The sequence below is a fragment of the Thunnus thynnus genome, chromosome 19 (assembly GCF_963924715.1).
Source record: "Thunnus thynnus chromosome 19, fThuThy2.1, whole genome shotgun sequence".
In the NCBI taxonomy this organism is placed as follows: domain Eukaryota; kingdom Metazoa; phylum Chordata; class Actinopteri; order Scombriformes; family Scombridae; genus Thunnus; species Thunnus thynnus.
Window position 1 is genome coordinate 5,580,287 of NC_089535.1, and position 25,911 is coordinate 5,606,197.

The 25,911-nt window shown below is 39.2% G+C and overlaps 1 protein-coding gene and 1 long non-coding RNA gene across 2 annotated transcripts in view; one reads left to right on the plus strand and one right to left on the minus strand.

The window, feature by feature from the left end:
• Positions 1-468: 468 nt before the first annotated feature.
• The window catches only part of zswim6 (zinc finger, SWIM-type containing 6), a 51,538-nt gene continuing 26,095 nt past the window's right edge, over positions 469-25,911 (minus strand). The window contains exons 2-14 of the mRNA XM_067573886.1: positions 22,195-22,551; positions 20,466-20,614; positions 20,215-20,365; positions 16,467-16,646; positions 15,771-15,947; positions 15,493-15,639; positions 14,662-14,808; positions 12,489-12,749; positions 8,676-8,811; positions 7,765-7,922; positions 6,292-6,455; positions 6,114-6,195; positions 469-3,405 (exon numbers count right to left, since the gene is read on the minus strand). Coding sequence (XP_067429987.1) covers positions 2,543-3,405; positions 6,114-6,195; positions 6,292-6,455; positions 7,765-7,922; positions 8,676-8,811; positions 12,489-12,749; positions 14,662-14,808; positions 15,493-15,639; positions 15,771-15,947; positions 16,467-16,646; positions 20,215-20,365; positions 20,466-20,614; positions 22,195-22,551 — 2,972 coding nt within the window. The 3' untranslated portion in view covers positions 469-2,542. The remainder of the gene's footprint in view (positions 3,406-6,113; positions 6,196-6,291; positions 6,456-7,764; positions 7,923-8,675; positions 8,812-12,488; positions 12,750-14,661; positions 14,809-15,492; positions 15,640-15,770; positions 15,948-16,466; positions 16,647-20,214; positions 20,366-20,465; positions 20,615-22,194; positions 22,552-25,911) is intronic.
• LOC137170467 (uncharacterized) lies at positions 12,931-14,643 on the plus strand. Its single transcript, XR_010924609.1, has 3 exons — positions 12,931-12,996; positions 13,286-13,417; positions 14,492-14,643. It is a non-coding gene; the product is annotated as an uncharacterized lncRNA (long non-coding RNA).

Consider the following 25,911-nt stretch of genomic DNA (forward strand, 5'->3'; position numbering starts at 1 on the left):
TAACACTCAGACAATCAAAGAATCTTTTTTCCTTCTTAATTAATGTTGTATTTAATGGAGATATTACTGTTTAAACAGTATATTTATATGCTCAGGGAGGTCAGAGTTGTAGATATTTACAGATGTCTTTCCAGATGACAGAAATGCTTGTAAAATTCATAAAAAATATATAATTTTCAGACTTTCAGCAATGGATGTTTAAAAACCTCTTTTAACTTCAAATTAATCAAATTTAACTTCAAATTAGAAAACTGTATATAAATTATATATAGTACTGAATCAGATGTGGTAAATTTACATATGAAATACATAAAAAATACAACACTAAATGTGGTTGAAAGCTCTGGTAAAAGCTAAGTAAGTGTACCTTGCATTAAGTGATTTTGTCAAACGACTATGAATGTCCACCCTCAAACCTTTTACTTTATAGTAAGAAGCTAATAAATAACAAAGAACACGTAGACTTCATCCTCTCAAAAAACTAATTTAATCAAAACAAAATGTTGATTCATTAACAAGTTTATAAAACAGTGATTTAGTTACATAAATAAATCGATCAGTGTATCAAATCTTAGTTTCAACTTCATGAGCATGTTGACATGGTTGTACAATCATTTAACTAACGTAATAAATAAAAGGGTTTTCTAAACAACAGACCTCTAACGAGGGAACAGGAGACAACACTGGAGAAAACAGATGAAATGAAGCTTTTAAAGCACAGAATACAGAGCCGTCGAGCTACAAATTAAAAAGACACTAAAAACGTTGTAACCCAAGTTGGTTGGCTTATGAAAAAAGTTTGGTAGTTAGAACTCCCATTTGGTTATTTTAAAGCATTAAGACAAGGCAAGAAAGAAGGCTGTTCTTGTGTGAGGAATTCTAGAGAGAAATAAAAAAAAAAAAAAATCAATTGAAGAGGAGGAAAATTAAAAAAAAACAAAAAAAAAGAAACACAAAAAGCGTAAAAAAAGTGGAACAGTCAAGACCTACAGTATAGAGCAACTTTCTGTCCTGCACAAAGTCGGGATGTCAGCGGAGGAGGCGTGGGACGCTGGGCGCTAAACGGAGCTTAACGTTTTGTCGTGACCGCAGAAGGACAAGATTTCACTCCGCTGGAATATTGCAGCAGTTTGGCGAGAGAGTCGCACCGTACGTCGCCGTCGCTGCGCTGCCTCCACAGTCACTTCTACAATCCTCAATACAACGTCTGTGTGTTCGGGGGGGGGGGAATACACACTTTGCATGTCCACTTCCTGGCCAGTTTCTGCAGTTCATTATATGTCTGCAGGGCCAAACCAGCTTATACAACAGTTTGAACTGGGCCCCACCCACCCGATGCAATGCAAGGCGAACGTTTTGAAGTCCTTCTGATATGTTTTTTTCTTGTTTGTTTCCAAAAACCAAAGTACTGCAGCTTCAAGTATTGTGCCTTACATAGAATATTCTGTCATAAATTAGTTAACATATACATTTTTTTTTCAATATTCAGACATATACTTTCATATATACAGGACAATAAAATGCTTTTGTTCTCTTCTTTTTTTTTTCTTTTGTCTGCTTTTGTTTTTTTTTAGAGAAATCCCTGAGAATGTATGCTGACAGTTGCCAAGTTTCCACAAGAGCAAGCACTATGACAGTTTGTTTTTGTGTTTCTGTGACAAATGTGTGTGTAAAATAAGCATACTGAATGTTTGAGAAGTCTGCGTGAACAACACTGCAAAGCCAGAACAATCAGCCTGAAGATGGCAGATACAAATATCAACCCAGTGAAGTTTTTTTTTTTTTCTTCTTTAAATTCTGACACAGTTTCACTACAGTGAGTAGAGCTGGGCGAAGACTGTTGGGGGAGGCGGGGAGAGTAAAGCTGGATCCTTTAAAAAGAGGTACTTGTCACTTCAGATGGAGTTGCTCCATTTGGTTTAAAGCCGTTTGTCTTCTCTTTGAGGCTGTTGAATGTTAGCTGAGGGAAGTAGGAGGAGTGCAAGGTGGACATTTTGCCACTGGACAATACAGTATATACTCAGTGTAAAACTCTTATTCTCTCACTTTCATACATATAAAGGGAAACACACTAACTTCCACGAATTGACAGTTTTCTCCTTCTGCAAACTTTTTTTATACACATCAATACCAGGTGTTGCTTTTAAGGTTTACAGTCTTTTTTTTTTCTTCAAACTCGTCATTTGTAGGAGAAAATGTACCCTAAATATTCATATCAAATTTCTATCATCTTGGGGCTCTTCAATTAAAAAACGTGTGAGCGCTAAATCGTCCGCTCAGCCGAGACGAGTCTGTCTACGCGGAACAATAAAAAGTCCCATTCATCGTCAATGAATGGTCCCTTTTTCCACATCACAGTCTTATTTCTAATTATTTGCCTTCAGGAAAATGTGTTCAGTAACACATTAGACCCAGCAGTCCCAAATCATAGGAATAAGATTTGCATGAATGTTATTTTAGGATGATTTTCACTTCAAGTTAGAAAGGATAAAAAAGGAGACTCAAGTAAAAAGGGCCATTTGGTCTTTTTTTTGTTCCTCCTTCAACCGAATCTCTCTCGAACGAGCATCATGAGTTTCTTTTTGCCCTTGTATATCTGTTTCAGGTTGTCTATGAACTGTGTGAACTGGATGTGTCCGTCGTGCGCCATGAGAAACGTCTCTCTGGCTTTACTGAGGAACTCGATGAACTCGCTGTAGTGGCGCGGGCTGATGTGCGTCAGCCGAGAGTGCGTCGTGTTGATGTAGGCCCCAATCGTGGCGTCCAGTAGCTGCCTGAGTGGAGCCTTGTCCAGAGACATTAGCTTCCCAGAGTTCCTGCGACTGTGCAGCGCCACCATCCCCGGCGTCGTTAACGTGCACCGCCGCAGAATGTCCGACAAGACGGTGGCGCACTTCACGCTTTTCACCACCAGGGGGATGACGGCTGCAAGTTCGTTTTTCCCCAGTGAGTGGCTGAGAGCGCACGCCCAGAGGACATCGTTGATGGCCGGGTGTGTGTCTTGGTTGTAGCTGAGGTTCAGGTGAGTCATGGCTAACGTTGCTAGTTTGTACGCCCTCATAGGATAACCGCGGTGCTCCATGTAGCGCGCTATTGTAAACAGCTGTGTGTAATTCATTCCTGTGGCGGCTGCATCCAGTACAATCTGATAGGCTGTCTCGAAGGCAATGTGGTCCTTCTCGCAGAGCGTCAGAGCCGACAGGGCACAGTTCTGGGGGTCCTTCATGGCACACTGCAGGGCCAGAGTGCGGGCGGAGTTGGCCAGGTTCTCCTGCTGATGGCAGTCCAGATGCAGGCGGACAATGGTGCTGTTGGACATGACTGTGCTGGCCACGACGCTGGTGGCTTCAGTGGGAGAGAAGAGGGTGAACCAGCTCTGCATGATGCTGTCCAGTGCAAACACGCCTACACAGAGAGGAAAGTACATGTTAGTTTAAGATCTGACGGAAAGTTCAGCTCATTTTGGTGTTCCCCAGGGCTCAATCTTAGGTCCTCTTCTTTTTTATTTTACATACTTACAATTTGGTACTATTATCCATAAATATGATGCCCTCTTTTACATTACATATGACAGGCCCTTTATTATACACCCTGATGAAACAATGAAGTTGATCCTTAAGGGATGAGTCTATGACATTCTATGTTTTTCTTAGTGTCAACAAATGAAAAGACCAAAACCAACAATGATAGAGTACTTTATTAATCCCAATGGGAAATTGCAGTGTCGCAACAGCGAATAAACACATCAACCACAAAACAACCAAAGAAGGTCAAAACAACAGGATCCTAATAATAAGTACTGTGTTTATCCAAAGTCTGATATATCTTATTCCTCTGTGCAGTAGAGCGCTGTTGTTGTCTAAAAACTATTAAAAACACGTCAGTGAGTCACAACACTGCACTGGGTGACGTGTTGCTTCATTACAATGAACACACACACTGTAGTTTACTTTGACTCAAACCCACATACGTAGAAATACTCACAACAGCACCAAATGTGTATTAATACGCTGCTAAAAATAGTCCCCAACAAATTCACAATTTACTCAAGTTTGCGTGACGTTTGCAAAGACTGCAGTGCCCAGCTGTTCTAGCAAATTATTTAGCCTTTTTTCCCACAAATTAAACTTCATATTTGTGTCTTCAGTAGGAACAAATGGACACTGTTGGTCTTTTCATGGGATTTGTTGCAATAACAAAAGTATAGAAGATCACTAGCTTTATCCTTTAAATCATGTAGTCTTTACAATAAAAGAACTTTTATTCTCAACATTAAACTCTAATTCATGAACTGAGGCAAAATCCAAAACAGCATGTTTGTATTTTAACAGTCTTACAATGGCTTTTTACTTTCTAATTGGATATTCTGTTTCAAATTCTCCGACATTATATGACCTGGCCTCTCTCTACATCACCAACTGCCAAGTTCTCAATGAATCAATTCAAAGCTCTGCTCACAGAAACAGGGACTCCTTGTCATTCCCCTGCATTCACAAGAAATAATCTGGGAGGAGGGTTTTCCCCCCACAGAGCTCCGTCCCTCTGGACTCAGCTTCCTGTCCACTTCAGGAAAAATCAGCCACTGGGCTCCAGTATTCCCGTCCAAACATAAGGCCCACTTAGTCAGCCCACAGGCCACAATCCTCCATAATAACTACTCTGCCAGTCATTCCTTTCCCCCTCCTTCCCTCCTCTGAAAGCTTTCCGAAATCCACTTTTAAGGTCTTGTGGAAACAAACAAGCAAACAGATGTTTTCAGCCTGGTTACGGAGTTAAGAGGATGTTAACTAGGTAACCTACATCTGATAAAAATCTGCATTTGTCATTTCTGACAACAAAATCGATCAGCTAGAAAATGAGAAGCTGCTTTTTGTTTACTTCTGTATGAAATCAAAGACCCATTGTTTCAAAAATAACTAAGGTTTGTGTTTCAATGGGAAGAGAGTTCCCAGAAGTGAGGTGCGTCACCTCCTTTTCTGCCACAAAAGAATATAAGCAAATAGGTGCACTTTTATAGTTAATTTAAGTCCTTTCGCCCAGAACAAGAAGGTAATTACCGCGCATTAACTTCTGTGTGAAAAAATAGCTACAATGAAATATAAAGAGTGAAATGTTCAAGTGTTACAGGGCAAAAATAACTTTATTATCAGTCTTTTATAAAGATGTTTGCAACTAACATTTTGACATCATCAAGGTGTGGAAAAAATAGCTGATGTGCTGTTAAAGATGTGATTTTGTGTTTGTCTTTGAAGTAATGACACTGTTACCTTTTTATTTTGAGTGGCAAGGAGCTAAAAATTCATATTCATATAATTTATGTGTGTGCTCTGAAGGAAGAATGAGTTTAGACTCATGTAATTCACTAACATCAAACACTGACACTGACAACACAATAGTTTATGTTTTCAGTTTCATTCCAGAGGATTTATTAAGTTAGAATCTGTCTCATATGGTTTTACAGGTTGTTTTTTTTTTTAGGTGATTTAGCAAGTATTTCTTTCACCAAACACACAACAAGAAAGAATATTTAGCTAGTTCTTTACTTAAAACATTGCATTAACGTTACTCCATGTTTTAGCGTGAGTGTTTTCAAATCTGGTTAAATAAAGGAGTTAAAGGGCTAATTATGCTACAATACCTGCTACCTGCTTCAGTTGCTGTTGCTATGGAGACGAAACCAATCAGAGGCAAGAATCAGAGTGTAATGAATTCAAAACGCTTGGTTTTTGTCAACACCATAATCTTTAGCTTCTACCCGCCGTTTGAAGTGCATGTGATTAAATTTTAAGCTCAGTGATTGGCTGTTTCTTGCTGAAATGCACCTTGGGAGTCGTAGTTAACTTCTACCCCTAAATGTTTAAGTCCACAGTCTTGCAGCTTCAACTTTTTACTAAAGGAACCAGATATTTAACACAGTTGTTCATCTTTTGTACTGATGATTTAACCGCGAGAGTTTCATAACGATCAAAGCTGTAGAAGAGCTCAAACTGTGAGTCACATGACGTCGTCTATTTGCAACTCTAAACTGCACATGTGCCGTGCGAGAACAGAAACCTTGACAGGCATAGCGACAGTAACCAAGGGCGGGGGGGGGGGGGGGGGACCAAACTCACCGACTTCTGTCGCACAAGTGACCAGCCATCGCACCATCTCTCTTCTCCGCCAGTTTAAGGTAGACAGAGTCATTCTCATCACCTGTAAGAAACATATGATCAGTTTTAAGGTTGCAGGATATGGAGTGTGTTTCTGTGTGTGTGTTTCTCTGTGTGTGTGTGTGTGTGTGTTTATTACCTGAAGGCCCAGCTCCAGGGAGACTTTGAGCAGTGTGATGTCCAGCAGGCTGTCCATCAGAGTGGCGATTTTGAAGGCATCCTGGGCCAGTTTGAAGATATGAGATGAGGAGTGGATGTTCTTCTGGATGGACTCTAACACTATTTCTAGCTTACGAGCATCACCTGGTAACAACAAACAAACACAGAGGCAAAGTTATTCCCATCGTCCGGTATTTATTCTCTGTATAACTCACTCTGTCTGATGGTTATTTTCCTCATTTTTTTTACATGACAGGATCGTTTTCTGTCTCCACACACACAAACATGCTTGTAACATTTAATACTATAAGAATTTACCTCATTATAATGAGAAACTTTTCTCCTTTTGACAAGATCCTTTCTCGTTATAACAGGATATTTTTTATGTTATTACTACATACCAAACTACTATCACTGAAGCTCATTATATCATGAAACGTTCTCATTATTTTTCCTTAGTACAGAATAAATTGGTATGTTGTTATGACAAGAAACTTCCATATGTTGTTAAAATGAGCAAAAGTTCTGGTTGATTTCTTTAGAGGAGACAGTTTGTCCTGCATCAGCTGGAAGAATGACAGCGACTGCTTTAAATGGTTTGATTCGGTTTTATTTCACGCTCGGGATGAGACGTGTTCCTCTGTTCATTCATAGCCTGATTGTTGACAATCAGACACCAAACCAGACACGATAATTACATGTTAAACATGTTTTAACATCATGTGGAAGCTTCTAGTAATAACAACAAACACACTTATCAAGTTATAACAAGGGAAGTTTCTTGTTTTAATGAGATAAGTCAGTATGTTACTATAATGAGAAGCATTTTTTGTTTGATTTATATATATTCAAATATCAATAAGTGTCTCTATTTTTAACATTTCAATTTTCTTTAAAAGGTTTCTTTTTGTTTAATTTGCATTTAAGGTTTTTATGCTGTTTTTAATGCATTATGTAAAGCACTTTGTGTATGAAATGTGTTACACAAATAAACTTGCCTTATGTCATAATAATTAAGGTTTAATGTTAAAACTGAATAACTTGACTGCATCTAGCAATAACTTTAATAAATAATAATAAATAGTAATAAAAAAATCCGATATTATTTCAGCACTTCTTTACAAAAACACTGTATGTATGTTGTCGTCTATTTGTCTAATAGTTGTTTTTATTTTTTTATCGTCCTTGTGTGTCCCTGTGCGTCGTCGTGTATCTTCCTGAACAGCATTGTGGGTTCATTGAGAACCACTAAAACCAGTCAAACTCCTGGGAATTATGTTATTATGTGAAAGGGATCTCGGTAGAATGAGAGAAGTGTGTTTTTTTGTCATGGTGGTAGAACGACTCTGTTATACAAACAAACATTTCCACTGAACAACTGTTTGTGGGCTTGTAAAAGCTGTGTGTGTGTGTGTGTGTGTGTGTGTGTGTGTGTGTGTGTGTGTGTGTGTACCTTTAGCAGCAGTGAGCATGGTGGAGGCCAGTTCACACTGTTGGGACTCTATGTGGCTGAGAGTGAACCAGCGAGGGTAACGATTGGGCACCACTGACACTATATGGTGAGGCCGAGACAAGTCGCCAGAACCGGCCGTGGACTCCAGGACCGGCAGCCTGAACGCAGAGAAAAACTTTATTAGACACGGACAGAAATACAGAAACACAAGAAACACACAGGATCAGGTCTGTCCACTTAGAGGAAGGTTTCATGGAGGTAAAGAAGTTATCAGAGTGTAATGTTCCTTTTATAGATTAAATCAATAGTTTTCCTTTGCTTGCCTGCACATCTAAACTCAGGTGGATCTTCGCCTCAGGCAAGGATGGGTTTAAAAATAACAACTCAATTCCTGCCCCCCACCCCCCCAACTGCACTCCTGTTATATCCCGATATAGCTGCTGTGATATCACGCTTCAGTAGTTTAATATTCCTCCTTTGTAATTCAAGTTTCAAATTAAAAAAATATAAAGATTTACATATCAAAAAAATCAAAGGGGTTTAATTTGGGAGAGAGGAAATAAAGTTTCATAACACCCGTGGCGGTCAGAGAGAAAACCAACAGCATATATTTATTATTCACACATTTTATAAAACTCGTTTTCAGCAGTGTTTAATTATTTAGTGAATATTCCAGCAAAAGGAGGTTTTGTCATTAAACATTGCCCCAGATAGCTCCCAGATCTGCCTCTCCTCTTCCTTTTCTCTCTATCTGTGTATCCATCACACGCTGCTTACATTTTCAGGCTTCGTCCGACCGACACTGCCCCTCTCTTTATTTCTGTTCCTCCTCTCATCTCTTAGTTCCTCATAGACACACTGAGAGGAAGGAAACAGGAGGCCAGAAGCAGATTTAACTGGAGGTAACTCACCTCATGGCCCTCAGTGCAATTTTGTACGCCAGTTCGGCGTCGTGAGGTAGCAGGGAGGTGAAGAGATACTTGGCAAAAGTGTGCATGGGGACGCTTTCTCTGTAGAGTAATTCCCCCAGACCACTGTAAGGACCAGCTGGAGGAAACACAGAAAACACTGTTAGAAAATCACCTCAGGGATCAGTGCAGTCTGTACAAAGTCAACTCGAAGAAAACAAAGATTTCAACATGCCGTGCAGAGCAGCATGATAGTTCACATATGACTGGGCAGTGACCTCGTGTATGAGATTATTACCCAGCTTGATATTTCAACATGTTTGACACCGCTGATTAAACACAGTGATGAAAAGTATGATTCAGCATGATGACCGCTTTGTTAGTCAACCACAGTTTTCCGTCTTGGCTTCAGAGATGAGACTTTTCTGCTTAGTATCGCAGTACTTCCTGAAACATGTTAGAAATTACAGGAATCGCATATCGACCAAAACAACCACGCCAGCAGCTCTCTGAGGGCCAGTAATGCTTCGAGCTGAACACTGAGGATGATGTTTACCCTCTTAGTTTAGCGTGTTAGCATGCTAATTAGCACTTAACACAAAGTACAGCTCAGGCTGAAGGGAATGTTGTTACTTTTGTAGATATTCTGACATAAATCAAAGCAGCTATAATCAATATTTTTTATGATAATATATGAAATGTCAGTGTGTAATGTGTCAGTCGTGGCTCGTAGTGATGAACCTACAGAGAATTATTAGCGACTCTGCAGCTCCTCTTGGCTTTACGGAGCTTTATAGTGAATTTCAGTTCATTGTTTAGCTGTCTGGCTGCAAATTTACTGTTTTGGTTCACTCTAAGCGCTCTTATAGTGTCGTTTTCAGTCGCAGCAGGCAGCTGTTTTCAGAGAAAAAGCTCTAAAAAGCTGCTATACACTACCTGCTCACTGTTAGCTGTAGACTAGCTGGTGAACATAGTGGAGCATTTAGCAGCTAAAGAGCCAGATATTTCCCTCAGGAGTTGGTAGAGAGTAAAAACAGAGCTAAAAGAGAGTGAATATTGGACTTTATATTCACCAGGTGGACAGAAACACGACTCTAAATGAATGATAATGTTGCTCCATAACTGCTGGATGTGGAAATAAGCAACCGTTTGCTAAAAAGTTCAATATATCAACTTAAAAGGTGACGATATGTCAATAAAAAATCAGTTAATGCAGGTTTATAGGTTTAAACTGATGATGGTGCTTGATGAAAAGTTAGCCAAAGTTAATTAAAATGATTACAAGTCATCCTGAGAAGGACATAAATGTATGTATGTAATTTAATGGCAATCCATCTAACAGACGCTGAGAGACATTTTAGTCTGGATCAAAGTGGTGGACTGACATCGCCATAAAAAAGAAATATACACAGACATGAGGTTGTGTTTTAAGAGGTTATTTAAGTACAGAGACAGCTTCTAGGAAAAGCTTATAAGACGGAGCCACCCTTTTTTTTGTCTGTGCAGCTCGTTCACCTTTGTTTGTGGAAATGATTTTACTGCCAAAGTGTAGTGTGTGGTAGCGCACACACAGGAACGGAAAAGCCCCGTGTTAAACGGTTCTTACTCAAGATGCAAATATTTAAATTACACAGCTGACAAATGGATAGTTTCCTAAAGCAGCTGGGCACTGCAGTTCCTAGCAAACGTTACTCAAACAAGAGGAAATACTGCGTTTGTTAGGGACTATTTTCAGTGGCGGATGAATCCACATTTGGTGCTCTAGTGACTATTTCTGGCAGCAGGACGGTGTGTGTGTGTGGGATTGAGTCAAAATAAACTACAGTGTGTGTGTGTGTTCATGATGATGAAGGAACATGTCACCCGGTGTGGCTCATTGATGTGTTTTTAATAGTTTTTGGACAACGACGGAGGAACAGAGGAAGAGGATATATTACACACAATGCTTGTTAGTCAGAGCGAATCATTGCTGGTTTTATGGGATACATTAAGTTCCTTTAAGATATTCTATATGTACAAAAAGATAAGATATGGCGTCTTATAATCAGAAAGTGAGTTAGAAGAAGCCGTGTGTGGGAGGCAGACCAGCTCTATCATTAGTAGGTTTTAAGTGAAAAGGGCCTTGAACCATGAAGAGCCACATCTTATACACACAAACACACACACACACACACTGGCTTATTATACCCCTCAGTACACACACACACACACACACACACACACACACATTCACACAACGTCAGCAAACAGACCTACAATACAAACAATCGACTCACACAATTATGAATACAGAAGTACAAACATTCAAAAGTGTAAAACGAACACATACGGAACGAGACACACACACACACACTTAAGTACACACGGTTAACGCAACACCGCGCACACTTAACATAACAGACAATTACAAGCACAAAGAGCTGGTTGTGTTTTCAGGGTGTGAAATGGGAATCTTCCTGTGTGCGGATAATGTGTCGGTTATATGGGAGTTGAGGGATGGAAGCATTTAAAGGAGCAGTTAGTTGGGAAATATGTTTATTCGCCTTTTTTTTTTTGTGTGCCGACCGTTAGATGAGAGGATTGATAAAGCTCTCTGAACACATAGAGAGTGGTATTGATCTTCTCATCTAACTCTTAGCGAGAGCGTTAATAAGCATCTTTCCCAAAATGTCAAACTGTTCCTTTAGAATATAACAGGCACACATCTGTAAGCATGCTGGGATATTTTTAGCCATGCTAATGGTTCCATTGGTGGGCCCCCCCCTTCTCGCTTTGCTCCAGACTGGAATATCTCAACAAATAATGGATGTATTGTCATGAAATTTGGTACAGATACAAATGGTGCTGAGAGGATGAATCCTTACTGACTTTGGTGACCTTCTGAATTTTCCTCTAGAGCGACCATGAGCTTCACATTTGTGGTTTTGATTGAAATGTCTCAACTATTGGATGGATTGCCACAAACCTTTGGTTCACACATTAATGTTCCCCTCAGGATGAATTTTAATAACTTTAGTGAACATATGACCTTTCATTTCCAGTCTTAATTTGTCCGATACTTTAGTTTATGACTAATTACCTGCAAAAATAATGACGTTCCTATTAGCATCAGCTGTACTTTATATTTAGTGCTAATAAGCTAATGTTAGCATGCAAACACCCTAAACTAAGATGGTGAACGTGGTAAACATTACAGCCTGTAAACATGAACATGTTAGCATTTAGAACAAAGCACCTTTGTGTGCAAGAACAGCCTCAGAAAGCTGCTGTAGTAGCACGGCTGTAGTCTCTTGTAGTCTTGTGGTACTTATAAAAAGGACCAAATGCTCTTTACAGTAACAGTCACAAGTTTCAACACACCTGCTCATTTAAGGTTGTTTTTTTTTCAATTTTTACTATTTTTTACATCGTAGAACAAAACCGAAGACACCAAAACTATGAAATAACACATTTGGAATCATGTAGTGCTCAAAAAAGTGTTAAACAAACCAAAAATACCTTTCATAGCTTAGATTCTTCAGAGTAGCCACGTCTTGCTTTGCATACTGTTTCAGTTAAGTGCTGCAACTAATGATGTTTCCAATATTCATTGTTCATTGTTTGGTCTATAAATCATCCAAAATAGTGAAAAACGCTTATTTACAGCTTCCCAGAGCCTGAGGTGACGTCTTCAAACGTCTCATTTTATGCAAAAACCCAAAGATAATCAATTTAATATCATATAAGACAAAGAAAAAGCAGCAAATCCTCTCATTTAACCAGTAAATATTTCACATACTGTTCCTGTAAATACAATGACGTGTGAGTCTTACTCACCCTCTAGCAGGAAAACAGCTTGCTTGCGGAAGATCTTCACCAACGTGTCGTTTAACTCCACTTCCTGCAGCTTGGCCAATAGCTGCTCTTCATTGCGACACACCTTCTCCTGGGCGTAGAGGCCGTCTGGCATCACCCTCTGCTGCCCTAAGCCGATCAGAGCCGTCTCTATGGCCAGAGACATGAACGATTCCCCCTCTTCCAGGAAACGCTGCGCCGGGCAAACGGCGTGCTCCGTCCTCCTGCCTGAACCCAGCGAGCCTGAGGGACGAAGCAGAGAGAGAGAAAAAAAAAAGGCGACAGGGTGAGAGATGACTTAAGAGGAGAGTTGTCCCTGTGGGCTGTGAATTGAGCAGAGTATTGATAAATGTATTGATCTATTAGTTCATCCTGGTGTTCTTTTTTTTCAGAGTGTGTAGTCTCCTGAGGATGGTAATCATGTGTTTTAATGGTTTAATGATGTCTTGGCAGACCTCACAGTTCATCCCAGGAGGGTTAACAGTCCCTGGTGAATACAACCACACACACACACACACACACACACACACACACAGTTATAAATAGAAGAGTCTTAATTGAAAACTTTCACAACTTCTTCCTTGCAGTAGCTTCAACATGTTTCCTGTCACTTTACCTACTTTACAAGAGAAACAAAGCGTATCCGAGAGCCGAGACGACGCGGCGATGTGACCGTCCTCTCTGGCTACACTATGTGAAATTCGTCTAGCAAGAGCTCCTCTGCATAATTAATGCATTTTAATTGGAGTGTTTTTCCTGCCGCATTTCTTATTCATGAGCTGTTATTGGAGGATGACTGGAGGCCAATCAGCACGTCTGTGTCATTACTGCTGATTGGAACCTGAGGGCCTAAAAAGCTCCGACAGGAAGGATCGCTGCAGTGAAAACGTTGGAAGCTCACACAGGAAAAGGTGTTTTACTCCTGTACTTACATATAATACTGAGATACTTGCACTCATATATTTCCATTTTATGCTATTTTATACTTCTACTCTGCTGCATTTCAGAGGGAAATGTTGTATTTTTTACTCATTTATCAGTTTTCTTACAGCTGTAGTTACTGATTACTTTATAGATAAAGATTCTACATTGCAAATTGTTTTAAAACACAACATATTGTTAAAGATTAAATATGTTTGGCTTACAAAGAAGCAGTGTCTAGTCAGGACTTGTTAGGAAAGGACTCTGAACTTCTCAGTTGATTTCATTTAAGCAAAGCAAAGATTAAAGAAAAGTCCAAACAATAAATATGAATTTGTGTATCAGAACTTTGTTTTTTCTTCTTTCCTCTCCCTTTAATCATCTCACGACCCCTCAGATTTATCTGGTGACCCTTTGGGGAAGAGGGAGGGAGGGGGGGTACTGACTGGAATAAAAAGTGGTCATTACCATATAAACTCTATAAACCCAATACAGCCAGATAATACATTTAAAATCCTATAACATGTAACCCATAAATGTTTTTGTTTCAAGCTTACTGAACTTTCTGTAGAAAAGAAAATGAATCACTCATTCATCACTTTTTCAACTGTAACCTTACTGTCATTTCCAACATAAACATAATTATATTATATTTCTATTAAATAAGTTATATTTTTAATGCAAAGATCCTAAGATTGATTTAATTGTTTATGTAATCGTTATCATGGGAAAAATGTATTTTTCTACAAGATTCCCCTTTTTTTCAATTTTCCCTCATGATCTGACATCTTTAACAGAAGTTCCTCAAAACAAAAAGAGGAGTATATGCACTATTAATTCTACTACTACTACTATTACAACTACAGTATAAATACATGTTTGAAAACATTACGAACTTAATCTGCTTTTACTTTATTTATTTCAATGTATTATTTTATTCAATGTTGATCTTTTCTTCTTTTTATTGTCCTTTCTATTTTGTATTTCACAAGACTTGACTGTAATTTACAATTAACAACATCTAACTTATACAAATCCGATGCTTCCTGGTTTGTAAACTACAGCAGAAAAGCAGAACCGACCACTGTGGCCCTTTAAGTTCAGCAGGTTCAGGGTTTGCAAAGGTCCAGGTTAACAACCTTTAAGTCCTCCTCGAGGAAAAGCAGCTTTAACGAGGTGAAGTAAAGGATCTGAGAACTTCCTCCACCTTTACGTATCTGTAGCGTGTGTTTACCTGAGAAGTCGAGCAGGACTGCGGCTCCGTCCTCGACGCCCCGCCCCGTCTCCATGAGGGTGCTGAACAGAGTGCCGATGGGGTCCAGAGGGTGTCCCACCCAGCCCTCCAGGTTGGTGACTGATGTCATGCCTTTATGGAGCAGCTCTGCAGTAACACATTCATACTGTTAACATGCTATTTATACAGCCGGGTGTTACTACAACGCAAGACTGAAGTAACATAGAAAGTGCCATAGAAACTGAGAATGTGTGCACACTTATGAGAAACAGTCGACAAAGGTGCACAACATGTGTATAATTATATTTCTGGCATTTTAAGCAAGTCTGGGTCAAAGGTTTGGGAGCTATTTTCCTTCATTACAGCTTTATTTTCTGTTGCTGGTAAAAGTGTCTTAGATGGTTTGACTGGATTATGATTGACAGAAGGAATCTTGGCTCCAACATTGTTCCCAAAATGCACATATTGGATATAAAATTGTAAATATATGACAGTTTTATGGCCCCATATTAAATTTTCTGAAGCATCTCTGCAGAATGTGATTGCCTTCTTCATTCTCAGGTTTATTTCTATGCAGTTTTTGAATGGAATAAGAGAGTTAAAGAGGTGTGAAATAAGAACAACATTCATCAAAAACCTCAAATGCTACTAGATTTTCTTTCTTTAAAGCTTGGTGTTCTTTTCAAGGGGCACGAAATCTCTGTATACAAAAACCAGATTCATGCTTTATATTGATTAATAAGCCTTAAATGTGTTGGGAGAAGAACAAAAGCAGCGGTTAAATGTCTTGAATATGAAACTGAACTGAAGCCTGAAGGAAGATAAACTGACCTTTTTTGTGTGCACGGAAGAACTCCAGCTGTTTCTGCTGTTGCCTCCGCAGCGTGTTCACTATGGCGATGGCCAGCCTGAGCGCCTCCTTGGGGTAACCGTGTGATCTGAGGGCGTCCACTCGTGCGCACGCGGTCGGGACGTGCTCTGCACAGGCCAGAGATGAGACGAGACGGGGAGGAGATGAAAAGACGTTTCAATCTCTCCCTTTATATTTTTCCTCTTATTAATCTAATTTGTCTCCCGCTCTAAAACCCCTCGTGTCGCTGCTCACTCACCGTGCCACAGCGGCCACCCTCGGGTGTCGAAGAGGGAGCTGTCGAGGTTGTCATGGTAACAGTAGTTGGTGTAGTGGTCCTCGGTGATGATGTGCTGCAGGTGGGGGTCCAGCCAGTGCAGGTCGCAGGCCTCGATCGCTCGCGTGAACACCGTCCGGTGAGGCCGAGTCAGTGAATCTGCGAGAGACGAGCACGAGTTTTATTGTTTATTTAATTGAAAAATGTCAATAAAACAACAATGTTGGATCATTACAGACAAAACAGCAGCAATAATAACAGAGTCTGTCTCCTAATTCCAAACATTTTTATTACTATCCAGCAGAAATGTTCGAGTTTCTGTGTTTTTTTTCTGATTTAGTGGAAGCACACGCAAGAAATAGAAGCCAGAAAAAAAAAGCTGCAGGACCTCAACTGTGTTATTAGGCTCATTCTATTAGCCACACTAAAAAGGTAATAAGGCTTGAAGGCACAGAGATTGAAGGAAGGAGACTTGATTAAAAGAGAGGGGGGAGGGTGGAGAAAGAAGACTTAACGGCGTTAAGACGGCAGCAGAACAGAGGAGGAGGAGACACTGCAGGAGAGATCAGAACCAAACGCTCATCAGATGAGAAAAGATGTAGGAGACGATTTCGAAATTGTTTAAAAAAAAAACAAAAAAGGAGGGGATGTCTCTGCTTTGGCCGGGTGTCATCTCACCTGGGTTGCCAGGAGGACCCTGGGGCAGAGCGTTGGTCAGATTGGTCAGCTCGCTGCCATGGTTACCGTCCTCCAAGGGGCAGACGTCCACGCTGTTCCACCTGCGAAGCTGTCGAAGCCAGAAACCCTTCTGCTCGGGTTTACAGTGGGGGTTCAGCACGATGCACATCCACAGGGCTCCTGCACACACACACACACACACACACACACACACAAACACACACACACACACACACAAGCAAAAATAAATATTTGCAAGTTGCCGCTTCTCAAATTTGAAGATTCGATTGCTTTTCTGTGTCGTGTTTGATAGTTTACTGAATATCTTTGGATTCTGGACAAAACAAGACATTTAAAGACGTCACCGTGGGCTCTACAAAATTAAAACGAGCCTTTTTCAGAACAATTAAGCGAGAAAATAATTGGTAGATTAATCAATAATGAGCATAATAAGTTCAGTTAGTTGCAGCCCTAATCATCAACCCCTTAGTATAGATAAAAAGCTGAATTATGGAAAGTTAAATTATCGATTATTTCACTTGAGGTGGAAAAACTACATTCGGCATCGATGCTCTGTAGTTTTCTGATCATTCACAGGACAGAAAACAGCAAAAAAAAGCACCAATTTATTAGTTTATTAAAAAAAACAATTAGAAATAGAGTAATGTTTTATTGCAGGTGCAGAATTTGAATAAAAATATTACTTTTGAGACGAGAAACCAGTCGCTAGTAAGATTAAAAGTCTCAGTAATGCATCACAGCTTTGGAAAGGTCATAAATATTACTCTAAACCTCTGTAAAAATATTTAAAATAGATGTAATTGTTTATTATATTATACAGGAAGCAGTATAACAGGTCTGCTCACACATAAAGAACAACACCTTGTCATGTAGTTTTAGCGTGAGGATATAAGTATATAAGTGAGGTGAGATTACCTGCATTGTTGACTAAAACTAGAAGACACTGGATACAGATTGCGAGAGGACCACGGATAAAGAGAGGATGGGGGGGGGGGGGGGGAAGCAACGGACAATGAATAGGGATAAATAAAGGATGACAGATGACAAAATGAAACGGGAGAGGAGAAGAAAAGGGAGGTGAAGTGAGAAAAAAAAAAAAGACGGGAGGCGAGAGGTGAGGGAGTGCTGGCGGTATGGGGGGAGGGGACAGGAGAGGAGAGAGAGAGGCTTTATCCTCCCGTCTCTTTGTTAAGGCTGCACCAAGGACAACAGCGAGGAGACGAGGAGGAACGGAGGGGGAACCAAGCGAGCGGAGTGATGTCAGACGCGAGTGACGAAATGCACAGCAAGAATTTTCATCAAGGATGGGGAGAAAACAGAAAAACAAAAGCAGAGAGAACAGTAACAACATAAAACAGTAAACAGCTTTTCCTGTTGATAAGATATTAAATATATATAATATTGTTTCTCTCTGTAAATAAAATCTACTTCTGTTCTGACGTGCAAACTGCAGCACCAGGGACTATGTTCACATCGCAGCTTAGATCCAAGTGACGCTTCGTTTATTTTTAAGTGATTTCAATCACTTTCCATCACAAACAAATGAACAAAAGTAGATTCTTCAGCTGCCGACTGAAGCAGCTCTGAGTGAAATACAGAGAAAAAACTACAGCAGAGCAAAGCTACTTCGTCACTGTGTATTTCTGTATATTTATTTTGTTCTGTTGGTGCCTTTTAAAGACTTTATTGAAGATTTTAGGGCTGCAACTAACAATTATTGTCATTATTGATTCATCTGTTGATTATTTTCCTGATTTAAATGTTTGTCCTATAAAATCAGTCAGTTTAATGTCAAATGTCAGTTTACAATCAAATAAGACAAAGAAAAGAAGCTGGAAACAATGAATGTTTGGAAAATTATTGATTATCAAAATAGCTGCTGATGAATTTTCTGTCGATCAACTAAGCGATTAATTGTTTGAACTCTAGAAGATTTCATACAACTCAAATATCTTGGATTTCCATTTCTTAGTAAAACAGCTAAATATAATTTAAATATCATTTACATCACATCCTAAATAATATAATTATTATCTTATTTCTTTTCCTGCTTGATTACATTTACCTTTACAGCCACACAGCAGCTTTGAGCTAAATGCTAACATCAACATGCTAACATGCTCACAATGACAATGCTAACATGCTGATATGCTCACAATAAAAAGAAGAGATAAGAAAATATTCAGTTTACAATCACATAAGACAAAGAAAAGAAGCTGGAGACCACTGATGTTTGGAAATCTTGCTAGAAAAATGACAGTTATTGATTATCAGACTGGTTTCTGATGTTTCTATCGGCTAAATGAAAAAGATTTTGTATTACAACTCAAATATGTTGGATTTCCGTTCGTTAGTAGAACAGCCAAATATCATTTAAATCAAATTCTAAATGATATCATCTTTCTTTTCATTTAACTTTTCTCACACATATTTTTTTGCTAAGCTAATTTGCTAATTTGCTGCTGCCGTCTCTAAAAACAAGACAAAGAGTCTACGGCCTCCCAGCAGCTTTGAGCTAAATGCTAACATCAGCATGCTAACATGCTCACAATGACAATGCTAACATGCTAATGTTTAACATGTTCACCGTCTCAGTTTAGTGACGTAGCATGCTAATATTTGCTATATTAGCACTAAACACAAACAATTAAGTTGTCCAATATTTTAGTCATAAATCTAAATATTGGACAAATTTAAGTGTTTGACCTGTTGGTGGCGCGAGATGGAAAGTTACAGGAACAATAAAGTTCAACCTCTGAAGATCAGGAATGTTTATATCAACTTGCAGGAAAATCCATCCAATAGCTGTTGAGATATTTCAGTCTGTAAACCAACAGACCTAAAGTGAACCATCTCTGTTTGGAAAGTGCTTTTAATATGAAGCTTAATATTATCAAAACAAAGCCAATAAAAAGGCCTCAATTAAAGCCACATGCTACATAATCAGCAGTGGATGAAGAAGGGGGGATTTTTCTTCAGCAGTTATTGTCTTTGTTGAAGGAGATAAAACAGCAGACTGTGGATTAATCCTGTATTTCACCCCTGAAATAAAGACTGTGTTTCTTTCTTCTTTCTCTCTTAAGGAAAACAGATTAATTAAACCATTATTCCTTTTAATAGATGTATTCTCCTCTTTATTACACACACACAGACAATAATGTGCTTATATTTTGCTGCATGTTTCCTTTCTATGTCTCCTAAAGCAGATTAATTACATTTATGATCTATTTTTGTTATTTTAAACCTAAACCTTCCTGAATTAATAAACAGGTCATGTTTACAACCTTGGAAATTAAATAAATGGGCACAATTTCAGTTCTTTTAAAATATTTAAAAATTCAAGTATTTTAGTTATCATATAGTGTAGTCCAAGGGTACTCATGTTTGTGCACTTGTGCTCTTTTCTCTTAAACATAAAGCAAAATGTTTACTTTAATGAATATTTGCTGATATAAAATGTTTTTTTCTCCAATTTTTAAGACATATTTTAAGTCTGGGACTAAACTAAAACATTTAAAATTGATCTATGATAGAGTTTCACATTAACCTTTGCAAGAAAATATAATGTATATAAACCTGCAGGTCAATCATCACTAACTCTACTACCACAGTTAAAGGTTACTAGATCATCGTAACATTATGTGGAGTTAAAATGGCAAAATTGTTTGAGAATCGCCAATTTCTGTGTGTGTGTGTGTGTGTGTGTGTGTGTTTGCTCTCACAGTACCTAGCTCATCCCACAGCTGCCTGTACTTGTCAGTCATGGTGGTCCCTTGTTGCCTCCACAGCGCCAGTCTGGGGTCGCCCATGAACTGGTCCGTGATCAGCGTTAACATGCGAGCTCCGTTGGAGTCCCTCATCTTCAGCATCTCTCTCACCTGCAGAGACAGGGGCATTGTGGGTAAAACGTACAGCCGCACGTGACGTTTTGCGAATGCGAGCGTAGACGTGGTGGGCGATCGCTCTGAAGATCGTTACCTTGCTGAACAGTAAGTTGAGCTGCTTCCCCGAGCCATGGTACCCGCCCTGGGAGAGAAAGAGCTTGACCTGTTCCTGAACTTGCTCCTCGTCCAGATGCCAGCAGTTCTCATCGTCCACGCTCGCCCCCGCCGTCGGATCAGGAGCTCCTGCACCGAACGATGACAATCTGCGATTAACTTAACAAGATTTACTGCGATAAAAGTAATAAACAGCTTCTTCGTATGGGGGAAGACCTGGCGTGAATATTCCTGCATCAGCATATAGTTCACCTCCTGCTGCATTTGCATTAATGCATTAGTGCATTAATGCAGTGCTGGTTAAGCTTAAACACCGATCAATACCATAAACTCTGCAAAATCTGCAACAATAACCGGCCAATATAAGAGAAGAAAACACTCAACATGCACTCCTGGGAGGATTAAATCCATAAAACAAAAGCAAAATAGGTTAAATCAAAATCTATAAATTGCCACAGTGAGCATGAAAGCAGAGAAAACTGTCATATTGTCAACAGTCATTATGTTCACATGTATACATACCACAAAATACTGCTGTGTACTATATATTCAACTATTAAGTATCCAAGAGTAAATATGTGCAATAAAATAATGTGAAAGTACACAAAATACAGAACAATATGCTACGATATGTACCCAAATGACCACAAACTGTATTTAAAAAGTACTTCAGGTTATGTCAAAGTATCCCAACTAACACAAAGATACACAAAGATGTCCGTAAGAACACCTTAATATACCAACAACTACTATAAAATTACCTGAAAGAACTACCACAACATCCCTCAAGTGTATTAATGTACAACAAAGTACCACCAAAGCCCTACAATAATTCATTTAAAATGTGTTCAAGCAAGCAAAATAGAGCATATTTTATAAAAAACTACCTCTAATACCACAAAACGCACCTTAAATATTGACCAACTGTTCTATAATAAAGTACTACATGTCCGTTGGGGCTCTAACATGCTCCAAACATCATTTGCAGATTAACCTTACAGTGTACATTTATATGTAAACAGAGTTTCTTCCATATTTTACAATTCATGAGTGATTTTTTTTGTGTAACACAGGATAAAAACACAAAGCACACGTACACACAACATATAAATATAACGACATCACATAAGTACAAAAGAAAGCAGAGTACACAAACAATTTAAAACCAATGAATTCAATATAAATATATAAATTAAGTAAAATTTCAAGGTGTCTAGGATTTGGATCCTGGGTATGTCAGTAGGTTTGTGTATTCAGTCTTTTAGGAAACATTATGTTACACACTTTGTACAACTCATTCATGTACTTTGTGGTACTTTCTGTTCTATTGTGATGCCCAAATGAGCGATGGTCCAAAGACAAAGACAAACACAAGTCGCCTCCTAAACTTTTCCCCACTTCATGCATTCTTGTAATGTGTTCTAGTCAGACTTGACCTGATTTAAGTGTGTGGGTGTGTGTGTGTGTGTGTGTGTTTCCATCCTGTTCTCCTAAACAGCTTGTTTTTCCTGAGTCCTCTCCCAGGATGGCAGCCACCAGCTGGACTTCCACTGGTGCGAGACGAAGGAAATTTAACACAGGTACCCGCATTTGCATGTGTGTTTGTGTTTGTTTAAGCCTGTACCGTATGTGTGTTAAAGAGGGGAAGTCCTGCCTGTTTTTCCCCTGAAATCACAGATAATGACCATTATTCCCGCTCCTCCACTCACCGTGAACCTGGTTGATCTCCGAGTTTTGCGATAGTATTTCATCCGCCAGTTTCTGCGCCGTCGGAAGCACCTCGGTGTGATGGACTGTGATCAGGTACTGAACAAACTTCTGCAGCTGATCTCTGTTCATCTGGAATAGAGTCTCTGAGATGGGCAGGCGCAGTTTGACCTGCTCGGGTTTCCGTACCCGGTAAAGTGAGAGTGCCACCACATGGGCGCAGTAGAAGATGTCCTTGTTGCCGCAGCTGCACGTCACTGCTGTGATTTTGCAGCGGTCGAAGCTGACGCTCACGTTGCAGACCAACTCGGGCTCTGAAGACGTGGCAGGTTCCCTTACTGTGCCGCTGAGATGAAACCCTGAAACAGAGAAAATCACAACTGTCAATCAGCTGCTTTTAAATAAAAAAAACGCTTAATTTAAACCTGCAATAACAGATTTTGTGACCACTGTGAACAACCTTTAAGTTGATATGGCTAACATGCTAGCAAACAGTTGCCTATTTACACTTCCAACAGTTATGGAGCAACATTATCATTCTTTGTTGTGTTTCTGTCCAACAGGCGAATGTGAATCCAATATTCACTCTCTTTTATCTCTATTTTTGGTCTCCACCAGCTCCTGAGGGAAATATCTGGCTCTTTAGCTGCTAAATGCTTCGCTACGTTCACCAGCTAGTTGCTAACTGTGTCTGACTGCTGTTTGGTGCTGAGCAGGTGGGTTTTTGTACCTTTTTTTTTTTCTAAAAACAGGTCTAAAATCACGCTATGAGAGCAACAAAAAAACAGGAAAGATGCAGGTTGTGAAACCAAAACAACGAGCTGAAAGAAGCTAAAATGCTACGTCGAGCTGAGAGCTGCAGAGTCGGGTGAAAATTATTTGAAGATGCGACAGTCATGTGATCAACTGTTGATATAAAATACTGATCATAGATGCATTAAATGCCATAAAATAAACAGGCTAGAGCTGCAACAATTAGTCGATTGACAGAAAATTACTATTTTGATAATTGATTAATCATTTTGTCATTTTTTAATTTTAAAAAATACTAAAATTCTCTGGTTCCAGCTTCTTAAATGTGAATATTTTCAGGTTTCTTTAGTCCTCTACAACAGTAAACTGAATATCTTTGACATTTTAGGTTTCATCGTGAGCTTTAGAAACAGTTATCAACATTTTTCCCAATTTTATTTTATCGACCAAACAACAAATTGATTAATTGAAAAAATCATCAGCAGCCTAATCGATAATGAAAATAATTGTTAGTTGCGGTCCTAAAATAGGCTTGAGGAAGTTTGAAACTTGCACACAAACTACTTTTCTATTCTGCTAAAATCCCAAATTTCCATTCTTGAAGAAACATCAGACCAGATATTCCCTTAAAATGTGGTTTAACTTAACTTTCCTCTAGTCAAGAAAGAGCTGGCAGGGTGAAAAAAAAAGTTAAAGACAGAGAGAGATAGAAGAAAAAAGAAAGAAAGAAAGAAAGACGAGTGAAAGGGCAGTGAGGCAGCGAGCACAAAGAGCCAAATATTCTCATTTTCTTTTCATTTCCCTTCCACAACAACTCCAGTGCTTACATTACCCTGAACACCTCCTCGCTCTCTCAGGACTGACGGGATCATTTCACCACAGGCAGAGAGACCTGCTATTGTACACTGAACCTATGTTCACCTCTCAGTCAAAAAACCTATAGGCCTCTAGGTGTGTTTTGGGGAAAGCAAAGAGAGATGGAGGAACATATTTTGGATGTGGATGTGATCTTAAAGTTACTCACATTTCTTGAAGCGTAAGGTATTTGACAGGAAAATAAACCCTGATGCAAACGCTGTCGGATTTGAAGAGCTCTCATTTTCCATTTTAACAAAAAAAAAAAGAAAACCATGGTACATATAGATTTGAAACAACTTTAGCTGCATGTGAGATTTAGGTTTAAATATTGCGTAAGTCCAGAGAGACTACCAGACATGTGTTGGTAAACGATGATAAGACAGCAAATTCTTTATGACTAAAACTCTGATTACAAGATGCAGACAGTCAGAGTGAGTAGAAGTACATATCTGACTGGGTTAGTGGGTTAACAGTGATAACAGATGGTGTCAGAATGAAAACGGATGCAAACACTTATCATCTGAGTTGATTAGCAGTCTGTACTGTTTCACTGTGGGAGCACACAGCACTAAACACTATAAGATCAATTCATTAAAAGAACTTATTATAAAATATGACAAAAGCGTTTGTCCTCATGCACAGATACTTGCAGTGCAATCACACATGCACATTTAGTCCTAAATCAAAGGAGCGTGATGTACTTTGTGAGTCATGTTGTCATGCAAACTGAGAAATATGTGACTTGGCCGACTGCAAGGCTGATAAAAGCCGTGATGCCAAACAGTAACAGATGACAGACGACATCAGCAAATAAAAAAAATGCCAAAAGACCAAGAAAACGCTCCGTCACAGGTCCTTCCTTCAGCCCCCCGTCTCTGAGGCGGCCTAAATAAACATCTGAGATTCTGTTTAGAAACCAATCAAGAGGCTCAACTTCTACTCAAATCAATGCAATGTATCATTAAAAGGTGTCTCAGTTGACAGCCACAATAATGATACAAGTACGGAGTCATTTTTGAAAAGCAAGTGACCTCCAGCAGCTGCTACCACTTGTAGTTTTTGCGGGGCTTGCTGTAGCTGGCAGGAAGAGGCCGAGCTAGTTGGTCCGACTGTTTAGTTTACACCGCGTTCTGAGTGCGTTTACACTTTGCATTAATGTGCGTTTTTTCCTCATCCAGAAAACGTATCCAGATACAGATTGCATTTTAAGGTGTAATTTTAGGTGTAAACAGGGTAATAAAGTCATCAAACTGATTCAGTAGCGACACTTACAGCTACATCTACATAAAAGCTTGCTAACATTAGCTAACACTGGCTATCATTAGCTTATATTAGCTCTTGCTCATACCAGTCCAAGTAGAGCTGTAGCATCAATTCCCCTGAGATTATTGGATTGATCCAGAGTTTGTTTTATTGCCAATTTTCTGATTTATAATTAGGAACAAGTTACACAGCCTTGCTTTAATGTTACAGTTCCAGTTAGTCGAGTGGGGAGTATCTATGGAGGACTGGAATGCCTAAATTAAAACAAGTCAAAGAAATAGAGTGAAATACAATAGACATTGTTGTATGTATTTCCTTTTTATGTACGCATTTATTGTCATAATTGGTTGCAAAATGTGTTAAAAGTAAAAATGATTTCGCTCTTTGTCTTCAACAAATCAAAAAACAAAGATGTACTGCATGTCAGCGTTGTCCAGCAGAAGGCAACACAGACCTGCAAAACACTGTCATTAGTTTTCATGTGGCGTTGCAGGGCAGCGTTTTTCTTTTTGGGGATGGAAACACTAATGTCCACACCAAAATAGAGGCTACAGAAATAAGACGAAGTCCTTTGCTGCATGTCAGACGATGCTGTCTCTTCCTGTATTTCCTTATACCTTAAACCTAAACTGTTGACTATGAAATAACTGCATAAATAAATACATTTTAAAAAGCTCACATTGTAGCATCTAACATTTTCTACAACTAATGACACAGCAATATAATTAAATTAAAAAGTGGTTCGGGTGACACTGTTCCAACAAAAACTGTGACCCGTCAGATTCAACTATGTAAAAATAAAAAAAAGACTAAACAGATGAAAACAAACAAGGGAAATAGTGCCG